This window comes from Camelus bactrianus, chromosome 18, assembly GCF_048773025.1.
Source record: "Camelus bactrianus isolate YW-2024 breed Bactrian camel chromosome 18, ASM4877302v1, whole genome shotgun sequence".
NCBI classification, from domain to species: Eukaryota; Metazoa; Chordata; class Mammalia; order Artiodactyla; family Camelidae; genus Camelus; species Camelus bactrianus.
In genome coordinates, this window is record NC_133556.1 from 28,703,205 (window position 1) to 28,727,668 (window position 24,464).

At 59.1% G+C, this 24,464-nt stretch overlaps 4 protein-coding genes across 17 annotated transcripts; 2 read left to right on the forward strand and 2 right to left on the reverse strand.

The window, feature by feature from the left end:
- The first annotated feature begins 7,647 nt into the window (after nt 1-7,647).
- CIAO3 (cytosolic iron-sulfur assembly component 3) lies at nt 7,648-15,176 on the forward strand. 3 transcript variants are annotated; one of them, XM_010950856.3, is made up of 11 exons: nt 7,648-7,802; nt 8,817-8,912; nt 10,449-10,592; nt 10,893-11,025; nt 11,566-11,700; nt 11,948-12,066; nt 12,241-12,370; nt 12,785-12,857; nt 13,337-13,474; nt 13,904-14,061; nt 14,150-15,176. In XM_010950856.3, exons 1-11 carry the CDS (start codon nt 7,737-7,739, stop codon nt 14,386-14,388), a joined length of 1,431 nt encoding a protein of 476 aa, XP_010949158.1. In that variant the 5' UTR covers nt 7,648-7,736; the 3' UTR covers nt 14,389-15,176. The 3 variants fall into 3 exon arrangements, with proteins under 3 accessions (XP_010949158.1, XP_010949161.1, XP_010949159.1); XM_010950857.3 differs by lacking the exon at nt 7,648-7,802 and adding an exon at nt 7,891-8,386; XM_010950859.3 differs by lacking the exon at nt 13,337-13,474.
- Nucleotides 15,177-15,215: 39 nt separating this feature from the next.
- HAGHL (hydroxyacylglutathione hydrolase like) lies at nt 15,216-18,794 on the reverse strand. Of its 7 annotated transcripts, none has more exons than XM_010950864.3 (9): nt 18,653-18,794; nt 17,615-17,798; nt 17,164-17,228; nt 16,958-17,075; nt 16,773-16,881; nt 16,594-16,697; nt 16,259-16,357; nt 15,888-15,967; nt 15,216-15,592 (listed from the first exon to the last, which is right to left on the reverse strand). In XM_010950864.3, the coding sequence occupies exons 2-9, from the start codon at nt 17,717-17,719 to the stop codon at nt 15,424-15,426; spliced, it is 849 nt and encodes a 282-aa protein (XP_010949166.1). In that variant the 5' UTR covers nt 17,720-17,798; nt 18,653-18,794; the 3' UTR covers nt 15,216-15,423. The 7 variants fall into 7 exon arrangements, with proteins under 7 accessions (XP_010949166.1, XP_010949164.1, XP_045369592.1 ...); XM_010950862.3 differs by having other exon boundaries at nt 16,259-16,360; XM_045513636.2 differs by lacking the exon at nt 16,259-16,357.
- Nucleotides 18,410-22,865, forward strand: CCDC78 (coiled-coil domain containing 78). 6 transcript variants are annotated; one of them, XM_074346640.1, is made up of 14 exons: nt 18,410-18,535; nt 19,338-19,457; nt 19,544-19,630; nt 19,850-20,002; nt 20,095-20,151; nt 20,276-20,343; nt 20,452-20,530; nt 20,636-20,788; nt 20,990-21,177; nt 21,244-21,406; nt 21,573-21,616; nt 22,288-22,354; nt 22,434-22,534; nt 22,644-22,865. In XM_074346640.1, exons 1-14 carry the CDS (start codon nt 18,467-18,469, stop codon nt 22,756-22,758), a joined length of 1,464 nt encoding a protein of 487 aa, XP_074202741.1. In that variant the 5' UTR covers nt 18,410-18,466; the 3' UTR covers nt 22,759-22,865. The 6 variants fall into 6 exon arrangements, with proteins under 6 accessions (XP_074202741.1, XP_074202743.1, XP_074202742.1 ...); XM_074346641.1 differs by lacking the exon at nt 18,410-18,535 and adding an exon at nt 18,968-19,106; XM_045513627.2 differs by lacking the exon at nt 18,410-18,535 and adding an exon at nt 18,968-19,106 and having other exon boundaries at nt 20,636-20,761.
- On the reverse strand, nt 22,851-24,356 carry ANTKMT (adenine nucleotide translocase lysine methyltransferase). Its single transcript, XM_010950860.2, has 5 exons — nt 24,039-24,356; nt 23,712-23,816; nt 23,478-23,618; nt 23,219-23,269; nt 22,851-23,104 (listed from the first exon to the last, which is right to left on the reverse strand). Exons 1-5 carry the CDS (start codon nt 24,198-24,200, stop codon nt 22,883-22,885), a joined length of 681 nt encoding a protein of 226 aa, XP_010949162.2. The 5' UTR covers nt 24,201-24,356; the 3' UTR covers nt 22,851-22,882.
- Nucleotides 24,357-24,464: the final 108 nt, after the last annotated feature.

The window sequence follows — 24,464 nt, forward strand, 5'->3', positions numbered from 1 at the left end:
CCCTAACTCAGCTGGTTCTGCTGGCTGTGTACTTGAGTGTGCTGGCCAAGGATGGGGCTGGGGGTGCAGAAGGCCGTGGGGCTGCCATTTGCCCAGCTGCCTCCTGTTCCTCATGCCTGGCTGCCCAGCACTGCCCAGTCACCCCCTGCTGGACCTCTCCTGCTGCCTGGGGCCCAGCATCCCAGAGCCGTGCAGCCAGGACGTGGCACTCTGTCACCAGGCTCCCCTGTGGCCTTTTGTGCTGGTAATGGACAGCACTGTCCTGGCCCAGATCCTGGTGGACACCTCCCACAACGTTTTCCAGCAGATGTAGGAGCAGGCAGGCATGGGAAGCCCTGACACTGGGTCTGAGGAGGCCTGGGTGGTGACCCCACCCACACGTGCCCTGACCCTAGAAGGAAGGGCCCCCTCACTGTCTTCCAGCTGCTCCCAGAACCGGCACCCACAGCATCTGCAGAAATGTCCTGACCTGCAGGTGTCTGGGGGTGAGGGTGGGTGGGCAGAGCCATCTTAATCCCCTGACCCCCCACCCCACCACAGTCCCAGGCCCTGGGGCAGTCACTGGGGACAGCCCTGGCTAGAGTCAGAGGTCAGGCTTGGACCCTGAAGGCCCCATCCCAGGTCCTAGGCTTGAGGGCTGCCTCCTTTGCAGATATCTGAACCCCAGCATGGGCTGAGAAGGGGCCCCTGGGCACCCCTTCCCCTCGACACATCTGAGTGGCCCTAGGGTGCAAACTCCCAGCTGTGGCTAGATACGCACCTGGGAAACAGCATCGTGTCCAACTAAGCACCTGCTGGGCTCGAACCCAAGGGTCAGCGGTGGGGAGCACAGGGAGCGGGCACGCGAGGGTGGGGTGCCTCGGGCAGACAAGTGGGAGGACAGACACCAGAGGACGGCCAGGCTGACAGGCAGTGCACACCCCAGGCCCAGGTCCTGGGTAGACTTGTGCTGGAGCAGCTGGCCACCTTCCCTATGACCTCAGGTGCCATCACCTGGAAGCTGGATGTGGACCAGGCCCTGGACCAGCTCTTCCTGGAGCTCACCAGGTGAGCCTCGAGGCATGGCAGGCATCCTGGGCAGCTGGGGTGGTGCTCTCGGCCCCTCCCATCCTGCCCTCGGGCTACTCCTGTGCCCTGCCTGGCATTGCCAACCCCACATGGCAGGTCCTTCTTCAGCCCCTTGCCGCCTGCGAGGCCCCCACCATGTTCCAGGACAGCTTCAGATGGTGAGTGGCCGGGCTGTGGGGGGGGGCCACCCCTCAAGACCATTGAGGTGACTTTGCTTCCCCACTGTCCTCAGGCTCCCAGAATGTCCCCAGTTCTGAGAGAATACAGGCTATACAGACACACACACACACACACACATAACTGCCCGCTGCCTTGGCTGCCTGTGGGGAGGGTGACCTAATAGAGAAGGGCCCAGATTGGGGTGTGGAGGAGGAGGAGGAGCCCAGGGTGCTTAGGGAGGGCAGGTTTGGAGGGCAGGGCTGACCCTGGAGGGGTCCTAGGTCACCTCTTCCACACCCCCCACAGAAGGGAAACCAAGGCAGATGTGGAGACATGGGCCAGAACCTCAGATAATTCGGGGCTGCAGCTCTCCTGGGCCAGAACAGTGGGAGGACAGCACCCCGGGCACACGTGACGGGGGGCCCTGTCGGGGTCTGCTCTGCAGAGTGGCTCCCTGTCCCCCACACACCCCAAGGCCGCCTGCTTCCTCCTTGAGAGTGGAGGTGCCCCCAGCACAAGAAAGACCTCCTCTTCCAGCGGGTACAGGGGACTCCCAGCTGTGGCGGCCCTGCTGGGTGAGCAGAGATTGTCAGGGGAGAAGGACAGGGAGCCTGGGGTGGGGTCTCCTGAGGGGAGCCCATGATCTCACAAGCTGGGTGCTCCCCAGGTTTGGCTGCTGGGTCCCAAAAGCACACTTTCCAGGGTGACTCTCCCACAGTCAGTGGTCAGACCTGACCTTCACAAACCAGTAAAAACATCACAGAGAAAACTAGCTGAGCTTCCAATGGCCAAGTGGGTTCCAGTCACGGTGCAGGTCAGCCCCTGAGCTGTCCCCTGGGGTGGGGGCTGCCTGAGCTCCCCTCACTGGGGAGGTCCAAGGAGTGCTCCAGAAGGTGGCGGGGCCGAGGGCTGAGCAGGGAAGGGCCTGTCCCAGGCAGTAGGGGCTGGGTGAGGGGTGACTGGAAGGACAGCGTCGGGGGTCACACACAGGGTTGGTGGGGGATCTACAGATGGGGGAGTAAGGAGGGGGTCAGACGTAGCAGTGGAGGAGTAGTGATGTTGCCTGTTCCCCCGTAGTGGGGGTGTTGGTCGCCAGCGTGCCAGAGATGGACATGTTTGTAAAAACTGACCCCAGGGAGGTCCGAGTGGGCAGTCAGACATCTCTAGGTCTGTCATCTTCTCAGGCCAGGCTGGTGGAGCAGCTCTGGATGCCCCCCTCAACCCTTGCCTGGGGTACACCAGCCCCAGACCTGCTGTGATTGCAGGGTTGGGGCCTACGACTACTTAGGGGCCCACAGGTCCCACAACACGCAGAGGGGCTGCCTCTCCAGAAGCCAGGTTACCAAGACCTGCAGGGTGAGCCTGCAGATCTGAAGGGTGTGGAGCACCATAGGGCGGGCAGGCCTGGGGGAGGTCCTGGGACTGGGGCTCCTGCAGAGGTTCCCTACTCTACCTGGCAGCCCCACGCCTCTGCCACAGATACTCCAGATGGCTCCTTGATGACTTGGGAGCTGAGTACAAAGTTCGGGTGCAGAGGCAACTCGGGGCTGCCAGCAAGCCTGACCTTGATGTTCTAATGGGGCCATGGCTAACAGCACCGTAAACCACTTGCAAACCACTTGCAAACCTGCCATCAGGACAGGCCAGTGGTTTAACAAATGGCTTGGAGTTGCCCCATCCAAGCTAGTTTTGTGCCCGGTGCTTGCCCCCTGAGAGCACAGACCAGTGGCCTGGCCGTCCTCCCTGGGACCCGTGGCAGAGGATGGAGCTGCTGGGCCCAGAGCCTGGTCAGGCAATAGAGGGGCTTCTCCTCTCAGCTTGCCCGCTGGTACTGCTTGGCCCACTGTCCCCACAGAGATGAAGCCTCTGGGTCACCTGCTTGGTCCTCTTGGGGCCAGGGTAGGGCCAACCTTCCATGCCTGTGGACAGATGTGTGTGCACCTGTCCTCCCGAGGTCGGAGTGTCACCACTGCAGGGCCAGGGCCTCTCTGTGACCATCTCTTTCTGCTGCCTCTTGCAGCTCCACCAGACAGGAGCAGAGGGGGAACCCCGGAGGGCTGCCAGGCTCTCCCTGGGCCCTCTTCTCTCCCAGCCTGGCCCTGCCTGCTGAGCAGGTCAAGCAGGCCTCTCATTAGTGGCTAATTGCCATGTGCATCAGGCCTCCCAGGGCTGTTGCTGGGATCACACCTGTTGACAAGATGTGGTGGCCCCAGAGGGAAGGCACTGGTGTTGATTATGCTGCTAATGATGTGCTCATTGCCCACAGTAATTCCCTTCAACAAATAAAGCATGGCTTAACCCAGGGGTGCGATCTGGCTTCACAGAGAGCATGGGGGGCTTGGTGGGGACCCCTCACGCAGCCGGGGAACAGGCCCGCGTATTTGCCTACAAAAGGCTACTTTTTCTCTCAGATTCTACAGTAAGAGGCACAGGGGCCCACTCTCACATCAGACCCACCCTATGTGGGGTCCCCCCACCCCAGAGCTCAGAGCCTGGAGAAGACTTACAGGGCTGTGGAAGGGTCTGCAGGGACAGACCTGGAGGCTTTTTGTTTCCACATCCACTGAGATGGGGTGGGGGGAGCACGCAGGACCAGAAGAGATCTGAGGGATCTACCGAGAACCCCTGAGTGTGAAGACCTTCACCTCAAAAGGAGAACCCTAGTTGACCATCCAAACTAACAAACAACATTTCCCCTAGCCTATAAAAGGTATGGAGGTGGCCTGAGAAGGTCTGGGTATGAGGCCAACCTAGTACTTGGACAGTTTTCTGAGGCAGGCCCCTGGGAAACGAGTCCCCTGTTCCATACGACCACGGCCACGCAGGCAGGGGCTGGCCAACCCAGCAGTCTCCCCACTCCTCCCACCTGCCACTCCTGGGCCCCTAAACTTAATGCTAGGCACCTCTTAGCAGGTGACCCCACAGTGCTGGGGACAGCAGGACGTCCCTGATAGGGGGCGTCTTGGTAGGTCCTGCGGATCACGGGCACCTTGATTCCATGGGCTGCACATGCCTGCTCCTACATCCCAGCCACTCGGAGCCCCACTTCTTTATAATTTCTTGGGGGGCCTTGACCCACAACACAGTAACATTGGAGGATGCACTAAATGTTTTGAAATTATATGTTTAGGAACATTTTTAATTTATTTTGGAAAAGACAAAATCCCTTCTAATTGTGCCCACCCTGGGTCATTTTATTCCCACTGCACACAGGCTGTCTGCCTTGAAAAGATGGCCACTGGCCCAGCCCCGGCTCTGTGGCAAAGCCCTCGAGGATGGTCCCTCCCTCCCACCTGTCCCCTGAGGGCCAACCTAGCCCAAGTAGGAGGTGGTCTATGGCCAGGTGAGACACTTCTGTTAGGCAGCTGTCCTCTGACTCCTGGAAGTCCCACAAACACTTGGACCTGTGGCCTGTGGCAGGCTGAATGGTGAACCCCCAGATGTTTTTCCAGCAGAACCCATGAATCGGACCTTATTTGGAAAAAGATGCAATTAAGTCAAGGATCTCAAGAGGAGATCATCTTGGATTAGGGTGGCCCTAAATCCAACGACAAGTCCTTATAAGATAAAAAAGGAGAGAAGACACACAGGCATCGTGTGACAATGGAGGCAGACTGGAGGGATGCAGCCCAAACCTAGGAAGGCCTGGAGACCCCAGAAGCTGGATGAGGCAGGAAGCGGCCCCCTGAAGCCTTTGGAGCAGGCATGGGCCTGCCGACACCTTGATTTCAGACTTCTTGCTTCCAGAACTGAGAGAATACATTTCCGTTGTTTTAAGCCCCCCAGTTGTGGTCCTTCATTCCAGCAGCCGCAGGACACTAACACAGGTCCAGTCCCTCGCAGGGTGAAATTCTGAGGCCAACTGGCAGGAAGGGTCAGCAGCTCCACATACCTTGGTGGAAACCCTGCTGCTCCCATCCAGCGATCAGATGGTTGGCTTTGGCCAGAGTGGATCTTGTGGGCATGTCCAGAGCAAGCAGAGGCTGAGCTCTGCACCTGCTCTAGTTCACGGAAAGGGATACCCACACACAGCCACAGCGTCAGGACAGCTGCACAGGCCCACCAGCCTGGGCTTAGGAGCTCCGGCCCCTCCCTGTGTCCTCATCTGGCCCTTGCGTTCCCCTACGTGTGTAAACTCTGGTATTGCACATGGGAAGTGCATGGTGAAAACTTGATAATGATGATGATGAAACAATTTGCAAAACGTGAGAGCGGGCACACCAGAGGCAAGGTGTAATGCTGGCATAAGAGCTGAGGGTCTCTAGGGACAGACATGGCTGTGAGTTAATAAAAGACCCTCAAGGGGCTGAAAAGTCCCCAATCCTGGCTCCACCCAGAGCAGGCAGGAGGAGGACCTGCCCTCAATGTGTGTGTGCGTGTGTGTGTGTGTGTGTGTGTGTGTGTGTGTGAGAGAGAGAGAGAGAGAGAGAGAGACAGAGAGAGAGAGAGAGAGAGAGAGAGAGAGAGAGGGAGCAAGTGAGCGAGCGAGTGAGAGCTCTGTTTTTTTTTAACCAGAAACTGACTCTGGTAGTCACCCAGGCACTCCTTCAGGGACAGTTCGGCCAATGGCTTGAAACTGGACAGACCAGGGTGTACTTACTGCCTGGGCCTCTCAGGAACACCTTGGAGTCGCCAGCTTGAGTGGCAGCCTCTAGCCCTGTCGTTTTTAAATAGTTTCATTGAGGTATAAATTCACATACCATTCAATTTGCCCACTTAAAGTGTGCAACTCAATGGTTTTTAATATATTACATTACTAATTTTCAAATTATGTAACAAGGTGAGGGAAAGTAATAGCTCAGTGGTAGATGCATTTTTAGCATGCAGGGGTCCTGGGTTCAATCCCCAGTACCTCCATTAAAAAATATGTAACAAAATTTGCCACTGTAACCATTTCTAAGTGTACACTTTAGTGGCATTAGTTACATTCACAACGTTGTGCAAACATCACCACCAACTATTTCCAAAACTGAAACTCCCCTCCCAAGGCCCTGGTGGCCTCTAATCTACTTTCTGTCTCTATGGATTTGTCTGTTCTGCATGTTTCACAGGAGTGGAATCACATACTAGTGGTGTTTTGTGCCTGGCTTCTCTCGCTGAACATCGTGTCTTCAGGGTGCATCTACATTATAGCGTGTCCATTCTTCGTCCTTCTATAGCTGAATGATAGTCCGTCGTGTGTATAGACCACATTCCTTTATCCACATCTACTGATGGACATGGGCTGTTTCCACCTTTTGTCTAGCCCCTACCTTTGCTCCACTGGTTCTGGGGAAACGAAGACTGAAACCACTCTACACATCAGGCTCTCCCCCTCCAGCATTGGAAGAACCTCCAACCTCAACCAGAGCCCCTTCTGCTGTAAACCCTCTCCACTACCCCAGCCTAACCAACCCTCATCCTGCCCCCAAATCCCAACAGCACTTGCTATTCTCACACGTATTTTGTAACCTCCCCCAGGGCATTTCAGTGAAACTAAGTTCTTTTTGTACTTGTCTGGTTCTAATAATGAGTGAGATCGTTGAGATTCCAGGCATTGTACCCCAGACCTTGGTCAGATATTGCCAGGATAGGGCGTGCTGGGGCTTGGAAGCCCACCAGACACAGCCTCTGGGGAAAGCCCCTCTCGCTGCTGAGAAGGAAGTTTCTGTCCTGGAAGCCAGGAGGAACAGCTGCAGGTGCCAGCTGGTGGGCCTCAGTTAACCCCACAGTTAACCCCTAGGCAGGTGGAGAGTTACCAGGTAGAGTCAAGGAGAGGACAAGAACCACAAGAAGAGCATAGGCTGGGATGGGCCCCCTAGAATGTGAGATTGTGCCTAGCCAGTATTCTGGGGCTGAGCCTACCAGGGCACCTTCAGGGTTAGGCCGAGGTGGGGCCTGGAGATGTGCCAGACTCCACCACTGGAGTTTTCTGCAATGCCGCAATAAGAAGTCATTAAATGTATATGATGACTCGAGAATTGAGTCCAGCAGGCAGCAGTCCTGTCTCAGGTTATGAAATCATACAGGAAATGAAGTTTTCTCAGGCTGGTCCCCGAAATAACCAGACTCTCCCCACCTCCCCCAGAATTCTGGGCTCTGCACTAGGTTGCAGCCTTGGGAGGAACTTTTCCTCATTCCTATCACTCTCATTTTCTTCCCTCTTCAACAGAACTGGGGGCCCCTGTATGCCTGGGGCCCTTCTGGGTTCTTGGGCTGCGCCCGGGACTACTTCTGCAAGCTCCCGAAGCGGAGATGCCGGGGCCGCACACCTGATCGTCAGGTGAGCCCGGGACCGCCCAGGAGGCGCCTCCCTCTCCCGCCGCCCCGCCGCCCCTCCACCCTTATGGCGGGGAAGGTGAGAGGCTCCCGGGCCCGCCAGCAGGAGACGCGCGCCGCACAGGGGCCCAGTCCCGGGGCCTGATGCGCATGCGCCGCACTGGCGCTTTCCGGCAGCGTGGCGGAACCACCTCACCGTTTCGCGACGTTTGGCGACCCCTGTGTGCGGAAGCCGGCGGCAGTGTGGCGCCATGGCGTCGCCTTTTAGCGGGGCGCTGCAGCTGACGGACCTCGACGACTTCATCGCGCCATCTCAGGTGGGCGGGCCGGGCGGCGGTCGTGCGCGGGGAGGCCCCCCCCACCGCAGTGTCACCCCTGAGAGAGGGGCTCGGAAGCCGGGCTGTTGGGCCGTGCAGCCCCGGGGCGACCGCGTCCGCTTCCATGGCGGGCATGGCAACAGGAGTCACCTAGCTGGGGTGGCGAACTCAGGAGTGGGGCCGGGGAGACCCTACCAGGCTTCTCTGGCCGGATTCTTGCGTGTGAGCGGGGTGGGACGGCCCCACCCAGCTGCGAGGGCAGGGGAGGTGGTCGTCGGTGTCGCCTTCGAGGAGTAAGGCAGAGCTTGCCCCTAAAGGGAACGGGATAGCTGCACTTGAAAGGTGGCCGCCTTTATCTGGTGTACCTGCTTATCGATTGCTACCAGCCATCCAGAACCAGGGCTCTGAGGGCCATAGTTAAGGAGTCCCAGAAGGAGGGGGCAGAGCTGGAGCACCGCACCAGAGCACCGCAGCAGGGAGAAGACAGGCCTCCCGCCAAGGCTTCCTGGGGCTGGTCGTTTTTGGGAATGCGATGGCCAGGGAGGTTCTCCAAGTGCTGAGAGAGACAGCGGGAACTTAAGGAGGTAGGGAGAGAAAGGAACTTTCTTCCAGGAACTGGGCTGGGAGGTGACCTCCAAGCAAAACTTTCCTTCTGTCCCCTTGGCTTCCTCTCAGTAGCCAGTGAAACACTGGCCACTGGTCCTCTGTGCAGTGCCATGCCACCCATTGACACTGAGGAAGGGTGAAGGGTCGGGGTTGGCTGTCTGCAGACAGGTTGGCGTACAGACCCACTTAGCGCTGCCTCCATCTGATTGTGACCTGCAGAGTGACCCTTAGTGTAGGTGGGGTGTGAACGTAAGTAGCCACACTGCCAAGACTGCTTCTGTGGCAGGAAGACTGGAATCGGGGCAGAGCCTTTGTCCCCCGCAGCAGTGGTGTGGCCATCAGGCTGCCCCTCTTCCTGTGGAACCTTTGCACACTCAGGTCCCCGTTTGCAATCTCTTACTGGTGTAGGACTGCATCAAGCCCATGAAAGTGGATAAGAGGCCAGGAAGCGGCATGGCCAAGATCCACATCGAGGATGATGGGAGTTACTTCCAAGTCAGTCAGGTGAGTTCCAGCTCAGGTGATTGAAACACATTTCGTTGCTCCATCCGATGACAAGTGCAGTGACCGTGGGACCCTCCACCTCCCACCAGTCTTTTCTCACTAGTCAAATTCATTGACTGCCAGGGAGGCTGGGAGAGATGGGAACCCTCGGGGATGGTGGGGAAAGAGAACAGAGGCTGAACATGGAGCAGAGATGGCAGTTCCCATGCTTCTCTCCCTCTCTGTCTGAATTCTAATTGTGTGAGATTTTCTAGTCCAGGTCACTTGTTCTTAATGAATACCTACTTCCTGTGTGATTTAACAATGACAAGATCCTATTCTATCAGTGCTAAAATTTACCCCAACTCTTTGCCATCTGAATTCTCAAGAACATCCATTGCCATCCCATGGACCAGAGGCACCAGGCTCACCGGCCCAGGGACCCCTCCCAAGCAGGGGAAGAGCTACAGGATGGCTCATGGTGGGGCCAGACAAGTGGGATCCCAAGGTCATGGGGAAAGAGCCACTGTCTACTTAGTCCAGGAGGGTGACCCAGCAGCACACCATGGGTCCCACCCAATCCTGGCACAGCACGGGGACCCAGGGTAGGTGAGAGTGCCAGTGAGCCCTGCTTCAGGGCAGCAGTGGTTGATCTGGAGAGAAGTCAGAAGCACACCAGCCTCCTGCTCAGCACAGCATCACAGTCTGGGCCTTCAGGCCCATCCAACTTGGGAAAAGGCATTGAACTCAAGTTGTGGCTTAGGTGCATAGTGAGGCCTAGTGAGCTGGGCTGGAAGGGAGTTCTAGTCTCCTTCAGCCCTTAGGTCACATTCTGGGCCCCTGAAGCTCACCTGGCCCTGGCTCAGATCTTTCCTGCGTGTGAAGCGGGAGTAAAGGGGTTTTGCTGGGATCACTTGCATCTAAGAAGAGTTGCTGCGTGTCAGCCTGGAGGCCTTGAACACCAAGTTCTGGAACTGTCTGGCTGAGTCTGATGTGAGTGCCCCTCATGTCCCTCTTGCACTCCACACTCCTCCAAGTGCCAACATTTGGCGGGCACAGCCCAGCAGGGCACAAGCTCCCACCATCTCCTGTCTCTGCCCCCTCCTCGTCCTTGTGTCCTTTCTTCCTTCATCTACACCCTGGCCTTTCTCCTCCTCCTCTTAGAGCCTGGCCTTTGGCATTTTCCTGTCTCCACAGCCCCATGAGTACAGCCTGGGGACCAACGACCCTCCAAGACCTCTGTGACCAGCCAGCTGCTTCTCTGTAGATTTAATGCTTGAGGCCTCCTTAGTGTGATTCTGACATGCCAGCCAAGTTTGTACCAAAGTTAGAATTTGGTGCCACTATGAAAATCTAGAATGTGTATAAATATTTCTGTAGTAAATATTTAATTTCTAAAATTTTAGTGGGCACATAAAGCCATTCAGCTACCCCATTGGTTGTCAGTGTTGTGAGCCAGAGAATGAAGGTTTCCTGTGGGTTCCATTACCCTGAGCTCCACCGCGCCATGTCTTCATGCAGCAGGGCTCTTGGTGTACCGAGTTCTCTTGCTTCCAGGACGGAGGGACTAGGAGGCTAGAGAAGGCCAAGATCTCGTTGGATGACTGCCTGGCGTGTAGTGGCTGTGTCACCTCGGCAGAGACCGTGCTCATCACTCAGCAGAGCCACGAGGAGCTGCAGAAGGTTCTAGGTGCTAATGAGGTAAGCAGTGGGTGGTCCTCAGGACTCTGCTATAACCCGACATCAGCCCCAGCCTCGCTTGCTCGTGTTGTCCGAGCAGCTCATCTCCTGGTGACTCTTGGCATCTTTAAGTCTCATCAGTGGGATCTCAGTGAATTACTGGTCAGTATTCCATTGTTGAGGTACTAGCCCTAAATGTTAGGTTCTCTGTGTACACAAAAATGACATGCCTTGATTGAGTTAGGGTCTGGTCTTGTCAGCCCTGGCCCACTGGGAGTCTGTAAAACACACAGAGTGAGTGGCATGTCCCTTGCTTTGCAGATAGCGGCACCTGGTCAGCAGAGGCTGGTTGTCATCTCGGTCTCACCCCAGTCCAGAGCATCACTGGCTGCGAGATTTCAGCTAAATCCTACAGACACTGCCAGGAAATTAACTGCATTCTTTAAAAAAATAGGTGGGTGCTGAACCTTGGGTGAGCACTCCAGCTTGGACACAAGGCTGAGGGGGCGGTCTTCACACCTCTGGTCTTTGGACCTAAACGTATCAGAAACCCTATTTGAAGTTGACTTTAGCTTAAAGTTTTGATGATTGAGAGCAGTGCCTTTTAAGAGAAAACTGTCTGAATTCTGATGTTGCACTTCTGCGAGTCTGGAATTCACTCCCTCCTTGTGTTTTTTAAAAATTATCACCATCAAGGAGCATTTCCCAGGTCTGAGCTGGGTTCTGGCTCAGAAAAAAATAAAGGTTGGTTGACCTCTTTATGCCGGGAGCTGGCTGGGAGAGTGTGGGGAGGCTGTGGCATAGGCTCCTGTCCTGGACACCGTGTAGGGTATGGCCTGGTCCTGGTGGCCACTGAGCTCAGAGGAGGTGAGCCCCAAGGAATCCAGGCTGGCCACAATGCCAGCGGGTCCTGTGACACTCCTGGGGGGCATGGTTGGCAGCACCTCACACTCCGGGTGTCCTTCTTAGGGGTGAGGTGGTGCTCTCCTTCCAGGGGCACACTATGTGTTTGATACCGCCTTCTCACGGAACTTCAGTCTCCTTGAGAGCCAGCGAGAGTTTGTGCAGCGATTCCGAGAACAGGCGGACTCCAGGCAGGCCTTGCCTGTGCTGACTTCCGCCTGCCCAGGTGTGTGCACACTGGGGACAGGATGTTGACACCTGGATGTGGGTGACGGGAGTGCTGGGGGGTGGGAGGAGCCCAAGAGTCACCTGCAGTCACTTCAGTTCCCTGAGGAGTGATTGCAGGGATGCTAGAGACGTGACAGGGACAGCAGAGTGGGGCCATTCCTCGGGGACCCTGACTCCTTGTGCAAGTGTGTCTACCCCCAGAACCTTCACGTCACAGCCCCATGTGCTCCCCATGTCGGCCTCAGGCTGGATCTGCTACGCCGAGAAGACCCATGGGAGCTTCCTCCTCCCTTACATTAGCACTGCCCGGTCCCCGCAGCAGGTCATGGGCTCCCTGGTCAAGGACTTCTTCGCCCAGCAACAGGTAATGGGAACCCTGCTGCTGTTGAGAGTCTGTGTTGTTTCCTTAAAAGTGAGTTCATGGACCCACACGCCAAACTGTGTTCCCTGCTGTGCCTGTGCTGTCACCCCTGCCTCAGCCTGGCCTCTTTGCTGCCCGGGTCGGGCAGCTGCTCCACAGTCGCGTTTCTCCATGCAGCGTTTGACCCCTGACAAGATCTACCACGTGACGGTGATGCCCTGCTATGACAAAAAGCTGGAAGCTTCCAGACCCGACTTTTTCAGCCAGGAACACCAGTCGCGCGATGTGGATTGTGTCATCACAACAGGTGCAGATCCCTGAGCCCAGCTGGTGCTGTGTCCCCAGTGCAGGCCCTGGCACAGCCCCTCTGGCTCACGTCGGTCACCCCATCTCTGAGTTGAGCAGCCTCACAGGCTCTCAAGTGCTTAAAAGGCAGAGAAATGAACACCCTTCCAGCAGCCAGATAGCTTGAGGGATGGTTGCCCTCCAGGGACACAGTGCCCTGCCCATCTCCAGGCGCACTGTGAGGCGCCCAGGGGACGGTGCATCCACCCTGCCTCTGTGGCTGGGTTCAGCCTCTACCCACGAGCCAGGGGTGGACACGTGGCCTCTGTGTCCAGGTCACAGATTGCTGTGGATGCAGGTGACGTGGGTGTTCTTGAACTGACTCTTGTTTTCCTTGAGATTCAGCTGAAGAGCGTGTTCTGTGGTTTCATCACAGGAGAAGTTTTGAAGCTGCTGGAAGAGGAAGGAGTCTCACTGTCAGACCTGGAGCCAGCTCCCCTGGACAGTCTGTGAGTTACCACCTGCCACGGTGGAGGGGCAGGAAGTATTTCCAGCATCAGGGTGCTCAAGACATTAGGGTCATGGGTGTCCTGGTGGGCAGATGTGACAATGTGGGGCTAGGCACTGTCCCTTCCTGCCTTCTCTGCTATGTCTCCTTTCTGATTGGTTTTGCTTCTGCCTCGTGGTATGTCTCGGTGTCCACAGAGACAGTTGAGTTCATGAGACAGGCCTGTGGACAATTGGCTGATAGTCATCAGAGCTGACCCCAACTTCATACAGGTCTCAGCTCCCCAGAACAGGTGACATGACGGAGGGGACAGCCCTTTCCCCATGAGCTGCCTCCTGACAGGGCCACAAAGCCCCTGTGGTCCATGACTCATTTTCCACTTAGAAAGCAAATGCTCTCAAACGTGAGAGACAGAGGTTACCCAGAAGCCTCAGCAGACAGCAGCCCCACTACCACCTGAGGCCATGCCCTCCTCCCCAGGTACAGCAGCGTGTCCCCCCAGGAGCCCACCAGCCATCGGGGTGGGGGCTCAGGGGGCTACCTGGAGCACGTGTTCCGGCATGCGGCCCAGGAGCTCTTTGGAATCCACGTGACTGAGGTCACCTACAGACCCCTGAGGTCAGTGGCAAAAGCTGGAGCTTGGGGAACGGGGCAGCTGGAGCTCCAGGTCCCCTCACTGCAGTAGGCATGGAGGAGGATATCAGGGTGGGCTTGGCGTGGACCTTGGGGCACCAGGAAGCTCACATGAAAGGGCCAAAGTCTCTAGTCCTCAGTCTCCTCATCGTAGGAGTCGATGTCCTTGCCCACAGCATGGTGGCCCAGGGCCCTGAGCAGCCCGTGGTGGCAGGATGGTGTTCCTGGCACAGGGTGTGTCCCCATGTCCTCGGTGGGAGGGCTGGGGCCTCCATGTCAGACCAGGAAACCAAGGCTGGGTGTAAGGTCACCCGCCCAGCTCGTGGAAGTGAGTTTTCTACCCTCCCCTGTCACTGTCCCGACCCAGGAGGGACTGGGCACACTGTGTGGACAACCGGGTCTGTGCTCCCCCAGGAACAAGGACCTGCAGGAGGTGACTCTGGAGAGGGAGGGTCAGGTCCTGCTGCACTTTGCTGTGGCCTATGGCTTCCGCAACATCCAGAACCTGGTGCAGAAACTCAAGCGGGGGCGCTGCCCATACCACTACGTGGAGGTCATGGCCTGCCCCGCAGGTGCGCAGACAGGGTGGGGCCCTCTGGGACCCCCAGGTGACGATGCCCTTCCCATGACCATACTCTTGCCTGTCCTTCTCTGCCACAGGCTGCTTGAATGGCGGAGGCCAGCTCAAGGCTCCCGACAGGCCTGGCAAGGAGCTCCTGCAGCAGGTTGAGAGGCTGTACAGCATGGTCAGGACAGAGGTGCCAGAGGAAGCGCCCGGGATCCAGGAGCTGTATGGGCACTGGCTGCAGGGTGAGGGCTCAGAGAGGGCCAGCCGCCTGCTGCACACAAGCTACCACGCAGTGGAGAAGGCTGGCTCTGGCCTTAGCATCAGGTGGTAGGAGCCCTCCAGTGTCTGCCGGGCCCACCGCAGCCAGTACCAGGATTCCCAGCAAGGCGTGTGGAGTCTCCAGCAGGGAAGTCACTCCAAGACCCCAGGCTTGCCCTGAAAATGCTGGGTGAGCTGCGGGGACATTGGAACCCACATAGAAATGGGATTCAGGACCCACAGTCAGTAAAGTTGACCTCCAGCCTGCGCTCACCTGGACTCTGCACTGCAGGGGCCTGGAGGTTTCACCAACTTCTGGAACCTCTCTATGGGCCTGGAGCCCAGATCAGTGCTCTGGCTCCTGGCTGTGGTGGCCTGAGCTGTGAGGGTTTCAGCTAGTCCCATAGGGAGCTTAAGGCAGAGCAAGAGGGGGGTTCCTCATCCCTCACTTCCAGAGTCACTCCAAGTTGGGATATGGAGGGTGGTAACAGGCTGAACCTGCCCAGCTGGTTGAGCTCACAGCAGAGCGGGGGAACTCTGCCACACTGGGCAGCAGAGAACACTGGCTGGAGACGCACCTGGTCCATGACACCCTACCTGGGCATGGGTCCCCCTGACCCCCATCTAGAACCAGGTGTTCTACAAGCTGTGGCCTCTGGGGCCTGAGAACCTGCATTTTGGGGGCTGAGTCCTTGTGGGAGGCAGGCTCTGTTAGTGTCAGGCCTTAGTGGTCTTTCAGGCTGAGTCCTATGTCCACAGCTGGATCCCCACGTACAGGACAGGGGGTGGGCCAATTGGGTTCAGCCAGCCAAGCTTGCCCCCAAGGAGCTCATCTCTAGTAAAGGGAACTCTATCTGAAAACTGCTTCTCTCCAAGAGTGTCTGCCACCATCAAGAAAGAGGCCTTTCAAAGCTTTATTCATAAGTTCAGGAGCCCAGTGCACCCCAGTAGGCTGCCTCCCAAATATCCAGGTCTTGGAACTCACTGTAGCCCAGAGAGCGGTCTGGGTGTCCACCGCCAGGAAGTGCCAGAATGCCCACCCTCTGAGGCTGGGCAGGGTTGAGACAGGTTGAGAGAGGAGGGACGTGTGGCCTGGCCTGTGCAGGGCTCACTTCTGTTGGGGCGTGCTCAGAAGCCCCCACTGCAGTGCGAGGAGTGCCCGGGCCTGTGGCTGCAGCGGCTCAGCTGCCCTCTCAAAGCTCGCGCGCTCCCTGCAGAGCACTTCCAGGACCTCGGCTGGGGCCACCTTCCCTGTGAACTTGCGCACAGGCTCCTCTCTGCAGGGAGAGGGGCACCATGGGGGCTTCCGGGGAACTGCTAGGCAGAGGGCACTTAAAGAGCAGCCTCTCCCTGGTGCCAGACAGCCAAATAACCGATCCCCCAGCACCTCCCTCAGTGTCCCACTGACTGCCAGGGAGGCCCAGAGGACAACAGTCCAGCCCTGTGCCAGCCTGTTCTGCAGCACGGCCCCTGGAGAGGGCAGAGGTCCTCCCGAGACACGCAGGCATAGGCCTTGCCACGTGCTCCCCAGCTTGCCCCACAGGAAGGCCCGGGATGCTGGCCAGTACTCACGCCACCCTCAGGAAGGGGTTATATAGAAGTTCCTCGCCCAGGGTCGACGGCACCGTGGGCACGTCGTCATCATCCCTCTTCTGGAATGACCACAGGCCCTTGTCACAGCCTTATCTGGCAGCTCCAGGCAGCTTGACCCAGCTCACCCCCAGCCTCGGGGCTGGAGGCTAGACCCTGAGGGCAGGCACTCGTGGGCCAGTCCTAGAGGCTGCCCAGTTCCCTACCCAAGGCCACCAACCCCTCCCTTCACCAGTGGGAGCTTTGGCTGGCAGCATGCCCATGGCTGACTCCCCCAGCAATGCCCTTCCTGGACCCACCCGCTCCTGCCCAACCCTCCAGCCTTGCCATCAAGAGGGGAGGAGTCCCCACACCTTGGCCCAGGACAGCTTGGCCCTCACATGATCGTTGCAGGGCTCCACTTTCTGTGCAAACTCGAGATTGCCCAGCGTGTGCTCATGACCACAGAACACCTTCTGGAGAAAGGAGGCACTTGAGGTGCACAGCGCCACCGCAGGCAGAGGTGAGCAGAGGCACTCACCCCTCTGTCTGGCCCCTCCACACACCCCTGTACCCCTCCCCACACACGTGGCCCGCCCACTCCTTCAACTGGCCAGCAGTCATTCCGAACCCCAGCACAAGGCAGGTGCAGAGTACCCAAGTTATGTGAGAGGCTGGGCCCCGTGAGGGTAAGGGACAGGCTGCTCACTGTCTCAGGCGGCAGGGTGCCCAGGGTCTCCACCAAGCTCTGGTACATCTGGTGAGCTGTGCTTTCCAGGCGTGAGCCACAGCCGGCCACAGACAGTGCATCCCCTGGAGAGCTGGCCAGGTCAGAGAAGGTGGAAGGGGACAAGGAGGGGGGGCAGAGGGGCGCAGGGCAGCGCGAACCTGAGAAAACGGCAGGTGGGTCCAGACACTCGTCTTCCCAAAGGAAGTAGCTCATGTGGCCAGAGGTGTGGCCTGGGGTTAGGAGGCAGCGCACGTGGATGGCTCCAAACTACAGCAGAGAGGCAGGCAGGCCTGTGAGGCAGTTGAGCCCAGGGTGTTCCCCCGCCTCCCAGGTGCCCACTTACCTGCAGCTCCTCGCCATGCACCAGCCTGCGGGTCAGTGCGCAGATGCGCTCATCCGCGCCCAGCACCACCAGCCCAGGCTGCAGTCTCACCAGCTCCGCGTTGCCACGAGCGTGGTCCCTGCAGATGGGTAGAAGTATAATCACATGTGGTTGGGGTAGGATTGGGGTGACACCCTCGTGCCTCAGCCCGCCCAGACGGTGCTCACCAGTGGTGGTGGGTGGTCAGCACGGTGGTCAGTGATACCCCCTCCCGGCCTACGATCTCCAGCAGCTGAAAGGGACAGGAGTTAAGGAGATGCGGATGGTCCAGGTGGCTGCCTGTGTTTGGGAGCCAGGATTGGCTGCACAGTGCCCCAAGCAGGCCAGGATGGGGTTGTGGGTAGGGGCGATTCAGCAGTTAATTACTGAGCACCCGGTGTATATGGCACAGGCACCAAACGAAGGGAAAAGAGGAGGCCAGAGAAGGCTCTAACCTCACAGGAGACCCAGGATAATCAGAAAAATCCTAAACACCAAATAACCTGAGATCAAAGAATAGCGGAAGAGTCAGCTCCCAGCAGTGTGGTCGGGGGAGCTGCTTCAAGCACAGACTGGCGGTTACGACCTACGATTCCTAGGCTCAGAGTGGTGCTCCTGCCGCCCGAAGCCTGCCCTCACCCTTTTGGGCACGGACACGTCCACGGCCACAGCCTCCCGCGTGTGCTCCTCAATGACCAGGTACATGTAGTTGTCCTCAAGCACAGGGATGACTTTGACCTTCATGGTCGCAGAGCTCAGCTACCTCGCGCCTCCTGAGCCTCTTCCTCAGAATGGGGCTACGCTCTCCAGACCCTAGGGAGGGCTGTGCCCGGGAAGAGTCAGCTCCACATACACGCTGGGGGCTAAAAAACGTAGCCCTGTTCCCTACTCTCGGACTTCCGGGAAGAGTGGTGTGGAAGTCCATGCTCCAGCCTTAAATTGACCTGCCGCTCCCAATCCCTCCTCAAGGTCCCGCCCACTTCAGGGCCCGAGCCACGCCCTCTCCCCGCGCCTGTCCCCAGCCAGGCCGCTGCCCCAGTAGGACCCGCCTGCTTCCCAGGCCCCGCCCCCTCCCAAGGCGTCCTCCCGCCGCAGCGCGACCCTGGACCAGCTCCTCTCTCGCTCCGCCCCCAATGCCCCGATCCCTTCAGGCCCCATCTCTCCCAGGGCCCCTCCCGCGGCAGTGCGACCCCGGTCCCGGCCCGCCTCCTTCCCTGGCCGCCCACTCACCCCCACCGGCTACGCCAGCCGGTCGCGCGGACTGTCTGAAGGACAGCCTGACATAGGCGGGCCTTGGACGCCGGTCACGGGACCTGGACGGAGTGCTCGGCTCTGCCCGGCCAGCCCCAACGGCCTGCGCCCCCGAGGCGCCCTCCTGCGGGGCCGGCCTGGAGCCCGCGCGCGTCGGGAACCCGAGCGCGGTTCAGGGAACGCGCGTGCGCGAGAGGGAGTGCACGCGTGCCCGAAGGGACTGCGCGCACGTCCGGCGCTATGGCGCCTCCTCCGCGAAGCCCTTCTGGCAACCGACTGAACCCGTTCTATCGAATCACCAGGCCCCAGGTTGGGACGTCTGCGCCTATTTCCGTCAGGCTAGGGGTGCAGGGGTATGTCCACTTTGCTCGCCTGCCTGTCCCAGCGCTCAGCCAGCACCGGAAGGGGCCTAGTTAGTGTACGAACCTACATGGTAGGGCAAGGCGCCCTGCTTGAGAACATTAACAGCAGCGACAGCTCCATTCCAGTGTGCGCTGTTCCACAACTCCCCATGCTGGGCGATGCTATGCGCTCTTGGCTCTGTGTGCTCCCCGGATGAAGACAGGGGTGCCGGTCTGCGTTTCCTCGTTGAGGAAAAGGAAGCCAGAAAGAAAGGGTGGCCAAATATGGAAGAAGCTGACAGTTTGCATCCACCTCTTCAACCACTGAACTGTCCTGCCTGCCCTGGTGGGCGGGGCCCCGGTAGTCTCCTGGGAACAACAGAGGCCTTGGCAACACAAGCCACCGTGTTGCAGCAACAGGCCAGTAGGCGAAGTGGCAGTAGGCTTGGGGCTGGTGGTTGTCCCTTTTGCCTATGGAGCATGCAGCAGCCTCAGCCTCAATTCCCAGGCCAGGGGCCCCATCTCGGGCCATTGAAAATGTGAGTCCTCCCAGGACACTGCTGCTTCTGGGGTCCGGGGTTCTCCCTGTCCCCTCAGAAGTCAGGAAGGGTGTAGGTACCCATGACCTGGGCCTGATTCAGGCTGTGGGAGAGACTGATTCAATTCAGCCAGGCTGAGTGTGTGGGTGGATGGCTGGTGGCTCCATGGGAGTGGAGGCCACAGCCCAGGCCTGAAACGCACCTGGGGGATGGGTGGTGGTGCCTCCCCAGGTTCTGCCACGGGCCAAGGACTGGCTGCCAGGAGTCCCTGGGGGTGCCCCAGCCTGGGCCACCAGCCTTGAGACAGAGCTTCCCTCAGATTTAGAGCTGAGTGAGGAACAGCGACTGCAGGTGGGTATGGGGTCCTGGGGTGCTGGCAGGAGAAAGGGAACCAACAGGGTCCCACAGGCTCCACCTCTCATCCCGGCCACCCACAGGTCTGCAAGGAGATGGTCGACCTGCAGATCAGAACCCATCACCTACAGGAGCAGCACGAGGCTGAAATCTTTGAGCTGAAGAGTGAGGTGGGCACTGAAGTGTGCCCATGTGTGCCAGCCTCAGGGCATTGGGGGGAGGGTGCATACCTGGGACCAGCACTGGGAGGGGTCTAGGTGTGCCCCATGTGACTGTGCACACTCGGTGTCTGTGAGTCCCCACCTGTGCTGCGTGTACTGTGTATTTCTGAGGATGCTCAGATAGATGATGACTGGCCCCAGGTGACCTGGCACTTGGTTACCCTGCAGGTCCTGTGGCTGGAGAGCCGGGTACTGGAGCTGGAGCTGCACGGAGAGCAGGCAGCCCCAGCAGAGGCTAATGCAGGGCACTGCCAGGCACTGACACAGGAGCTCGGGTGCAAGGCCTGGGTGCAGGGACAGTCTGATCACCACAGACACCAGGTCACCATGAGTACCATAGGGCCTGGCTGCATGCAAGCCAAACAGGGGTCCAGCAGGAGCACAGTGAGGCTGAGACTCGCTCTTTCGTACAGGCACAGCCCAAGGACATCCCGACCCCTAAGAAGCAGCAGCAGAAGCTGGGGAACAGCGTGAGTATACAGCCACCTAGCCCAGGAGTCTGTCAAAGTTTCTCCCAGCCCAGGGTGGAGGTGGGGGAGTGCAGGGGACCTAAAGCTTGGAGTCTCATCTAGCCAGCCTTTGTGTACGCCACAGCTGCAGGGAGAAGTAAAGCAGGTGCTGGAGGAGCAAAGGGCTCAGCAGCAGGCACTGGAGATGCGTGTGTGAGTGGCTGCCTCACCTGGGATGGGGAGTGCCCAGCAGGGCACAGTGAGCAAAGGAGCAGAGGGAGTCCCCTGCCCTCTCCAGCTGAGCCTCACCCATGTCTGCAGGGCAGCCCTGGGCCAGCAGCTGCAGGGAGCCCAGGAGGAGGCCAGGAAAGCTGGACAGCGACTGGCTGCACAAGCCATGGTGAGGCCTAGGCCTGCTTGTTTGAGACCTGGTGGGTGTGAGTTCTACAAGCTCAACAAAGGTCCACCTTGTGGGACATGGGTTCAGGGGCGCCTCCTCCCCCAGGTGTTGTCAGCCTGCCAGGGCCAGCTCAGCCAGGCTGAGGCGGAGAATGCCCGGCTACAGCTGCAGCTCAAGAAGCTGAATGAGGAGTACACCATTCGGCTGCAGCACTGTGCCCGAGTCGTGACTGTGAGCCCTGGGCTGGGTGGCCCTACGGTGGGTGGTTGAGCGGCCTCTGGGCCTGGGTGTGCTAGACCACTTCTGGGAGACCTGACCTGGTGGGAGACTATAAGCCTGCCCAGTACACTGTCAGACCAGTTCCTCGGAGGGAATTGGGGGGGGTGGTTGGCATGGGACCAACCAAGCCTCGCCCTCCCCAGCTGTGGCCCCGCCCCAGCCCCACCCTCTCCCCTCCAGGAGCATGCAGATGGTGGAGGCCAGACGCCTGCCGCCACAGTCCTTCGGAGATTCCTGGAGACCACTCTGGAAGACATTCGGGCGGCATACCACAGTCGTGAGCAACAGCTGGCCCAGGCTGCTCGTGCCTACCGCAAGCGCCTGGCAGATCTGAGCCGTAGGCATGAGGAGCTGCTGGCTGCCCACAGGTGGGTGCCTCCCTGATATAGGGACCTGGGGTAGGATGGCCCTACATAACCCGATGCATGGCTTAGTGTGCAGCAGGCATTGGCAGACCCCGATGGGGCCCCCAAGGCTACCTTTGGTGCAGCCACCTTGGACCTGGAGCCGCTGCCCCTTCCTGAGGTCACCAAGCTCGGCCACCCACAGGAGGACCAGGCTAGGCTGGAGACAAAGTTCCGGGAGCTCCAGGCCCAGGTGACCCCTCCCTATTGCCCCACGACTCACCCCAGGGCCCATTCCAGGCTTAGCAAAGCCCCAACCCCAGGGCCTCTGTGCAGCCTGTCTTGTTCAGCAACTGAGAAACCCTATCAAGCAGCCTTTACAACCCGACAGACTTACAGCACTGCTCTTGTTTCCACAGAAGGGACCAGGTGAAACCTCCCAGCGGGGCACATTAGAGCCACAGTGAGTACCCTGGTGTGGGTGCTGGGGAAACTCATTCATTTATTCTGTCAGCTCTAACTGCTGGGTGGGTTCTGATTGCAGCAGTGAACAATGTGGCCCATCTGTGCTCTCTGGTCTCAGTCTGTTTAAGAGACACTAATAATCGCAGAAAACCCAAATGCCTCAGTGAAGATGGGTCCTCCTTGAATGGAAGGGTCAGGGAGAGCCCATGAGGAAATTTCAGCTGAGACTCAGAGGACCCAAAGATGAAGACCTGTTGGGAGATGGCTGGCAGAGGTCCTGGTCCTAGGACAAGGCTACCTGGTGACCTTCACAGCCTTTGCCTCTGGGCCTTCATGTTCCCAATTGTGTGATGGGCAGAAGCTGGTACAAGCCCACCTCCCAGGGTTTTGGGAAACAAATCCCCAGCATTAAGGGGAGACCCCTCCCATAAACATCCTCACTGTCCAAGCTGGCCTTGTGGCTTAGCTGTCCGAGTGGCCAGCGGACCCCCATGCATAGATGGCTCCAAGGCTTGGGCAGGGCCCAGAGTGGGAAGGCAGGTCTATGCTGTTCCCACTTTGTTCCCAACAGGCACCTCAAAAATCTAGGTGCCTTGACTTGAGCAGGGTCACTGGTCAGCACCTGGCCTACGCCAGCTCTCACACCCACCCATTCCCCTCCTCTCACAGGGGCCTGGAAGCTGCATCCTGGGCCCAGATAAACCAGAAGCTACAGGACTTCTCCCGTGGCACTCAGGTAGTGAGAAAGGCCTAGCCGGAGGCCTCTCTTCTCACTGAGCCCAGGCTCATGGCTTATGACCCCCTTCCCATGCCAGGCAGAACTGGAACGGGAGCGGGCACAGCTGCTGGTCCGGGCCACAATGGCTGAGGAGCAACTTTCTGAGCTACAGGAGTACGTGGACCAGCACCTGGGCAGGTGGGCTTTAGGAAAGGTGGATTGGATATGACTGAGGGCCTAAGTCCTGGGCACTAGCAGCAGGGCTTGTCCACAGCCAGCTGGTGACTAAGCCTGGTCTCTCTCTAAGCAGGTACAAGCAGGAGATCCTGAGGCTGAGGAAGCTGGTGGGGTCAGGGAATCCCTGGAAAGTGGGGACCACACCTCCAGTCAAGCCCCAGCGCCCAAGGACCCGTAGCCGCTAACTGTTCATCAGATAAACTTCGAGAATTCTCCATGGCCAGCATGAAGCCGTCCCCACAGCCCCGCCCTGGGAGATCACTCCACCCAAAAAGAATCAGAGTGGAACCGAGTCTTTATTGTGTCCAGTCAGCCAGACTGAGAACTGGGGGACCCAGGTACTGAAGCAGAAGTGGGTGCTGGGGCAACTTGCCCAGCTGGCCCACCCCTATGGACATCATAGGCCCAGACACGGTCCAGGCCTTCACCCACCACAGCCACCGGCTGCCAGGTGGGGAGGGGGAAGCGCCCTGACACCACACGGGCTCCTGCAGGCAGCTCTGCCTGCAGCTTGTCCTCCAGCAGTGGGAGCTGTGGGAGAGAGCAGGAGGGCGGGGTGGGCCAGGTGGAACACAGCTGCCCCTAGCCGGCACCTACACTGGGGATGGCCTATGTCTCCATGGGGCTGGCACACCCCAGACCTACCACGCTAGGAGCCAGGAACACAGACACGTTGTGGCAGTCTCTCAGGCTCACCTGTAGGAAAAGGAGGTCACCCCAGCAGGGAATGGGGCCCCACCAGGGGAAGAGAACTGGTGGGTATGGGGTAACTGCAACTTCCAAGTCCCAGCTCCAGCCTGCTCAGGCAGAAGCACCTGGGGCTGTCAGCAGGGCAGCCAAGCCAGAACTGAAAGAATGGAGATCAGGGCTGGGGTCTGAGGGGATCTAGGACTCCCCGGGTTACCTTCCAGAGATTTTCACGGCGGTAGCAGACACTGCCTGCACAGCCTGCCCTCCAGGCATGCAGCCATGCCAGCCCCACCAGCCACGGGTTCAGCTCGTAGCCCACAGCTGGGCGGAGACCACACTTGTGGGCAGCCAGCACCTGAGGGCACAGATAGCGTCAGGCCAAGAGATGGGGAGGTATACCCATGGGAGGGGGCAGCAAGGACCGCCACCTAACACACAAAGTCCTTACAATTCTGCCATCACCAGAACCCAGGTCCACCATCTTTCCAGGACGGCCTCGCAGCAGCGACAACACGTGCTCCACCTGCCGGGCACTCGCACCGACATAGGGCACCTGGGCAAGGAGGCGAGCAAGACAGAGGGAGAAGTGAGGCGCCGCCTCCTAGGCTTCCTTTCTTAGAGCGCGCTGTCCGGCCCAACCCACAGCCCGGCTGGCCCTTGGGCAGCAGCACCCTCCTCTCACACCCAGGCTCAGTATCTCAATCCAGACCACCCCCATCCCCGGTCCGTCACGCCCCTATGTCCCCAACACACCGGCCCGGGCTCAGCACCGCACCTGCAGCCGTAGCGGCACGCGGCGGAAGCCCGGCTGCAGCAGCAGCGCCCACACGGCGTAGGCGGCCAGGCCTGAGCCCGCCGCCACCTGCAGCAGGGCCAACGCGCCCAGCGGCCGCTCGCGTAGCTCCGTCAGCTCTTCAGCCGGGTCATCCTGCTCCATGGCTGCGGGACAGCGGCTCAGGGTCGTCACGCCCCAAGGCCCCTCCCCACCTCAGGTCCGAGACCCTCACGCCCCGGCCGGGAGCTGGAGGGGAAAGCCCTTTTCATAGCCCGAAGCCTTTCCTCCCCGCCCTGCGCCTACTGGGCCCCCTGCGCCGTCGCCGGAAGAGGCGGGGCAGAGGCCGTGGCGAGACGCCGGAAGCGGCTGGTAGAGGCTGCGCTGCAGGTCCGTTCACCTTACTCTCCGCGCGGGTCCAGGGACCCT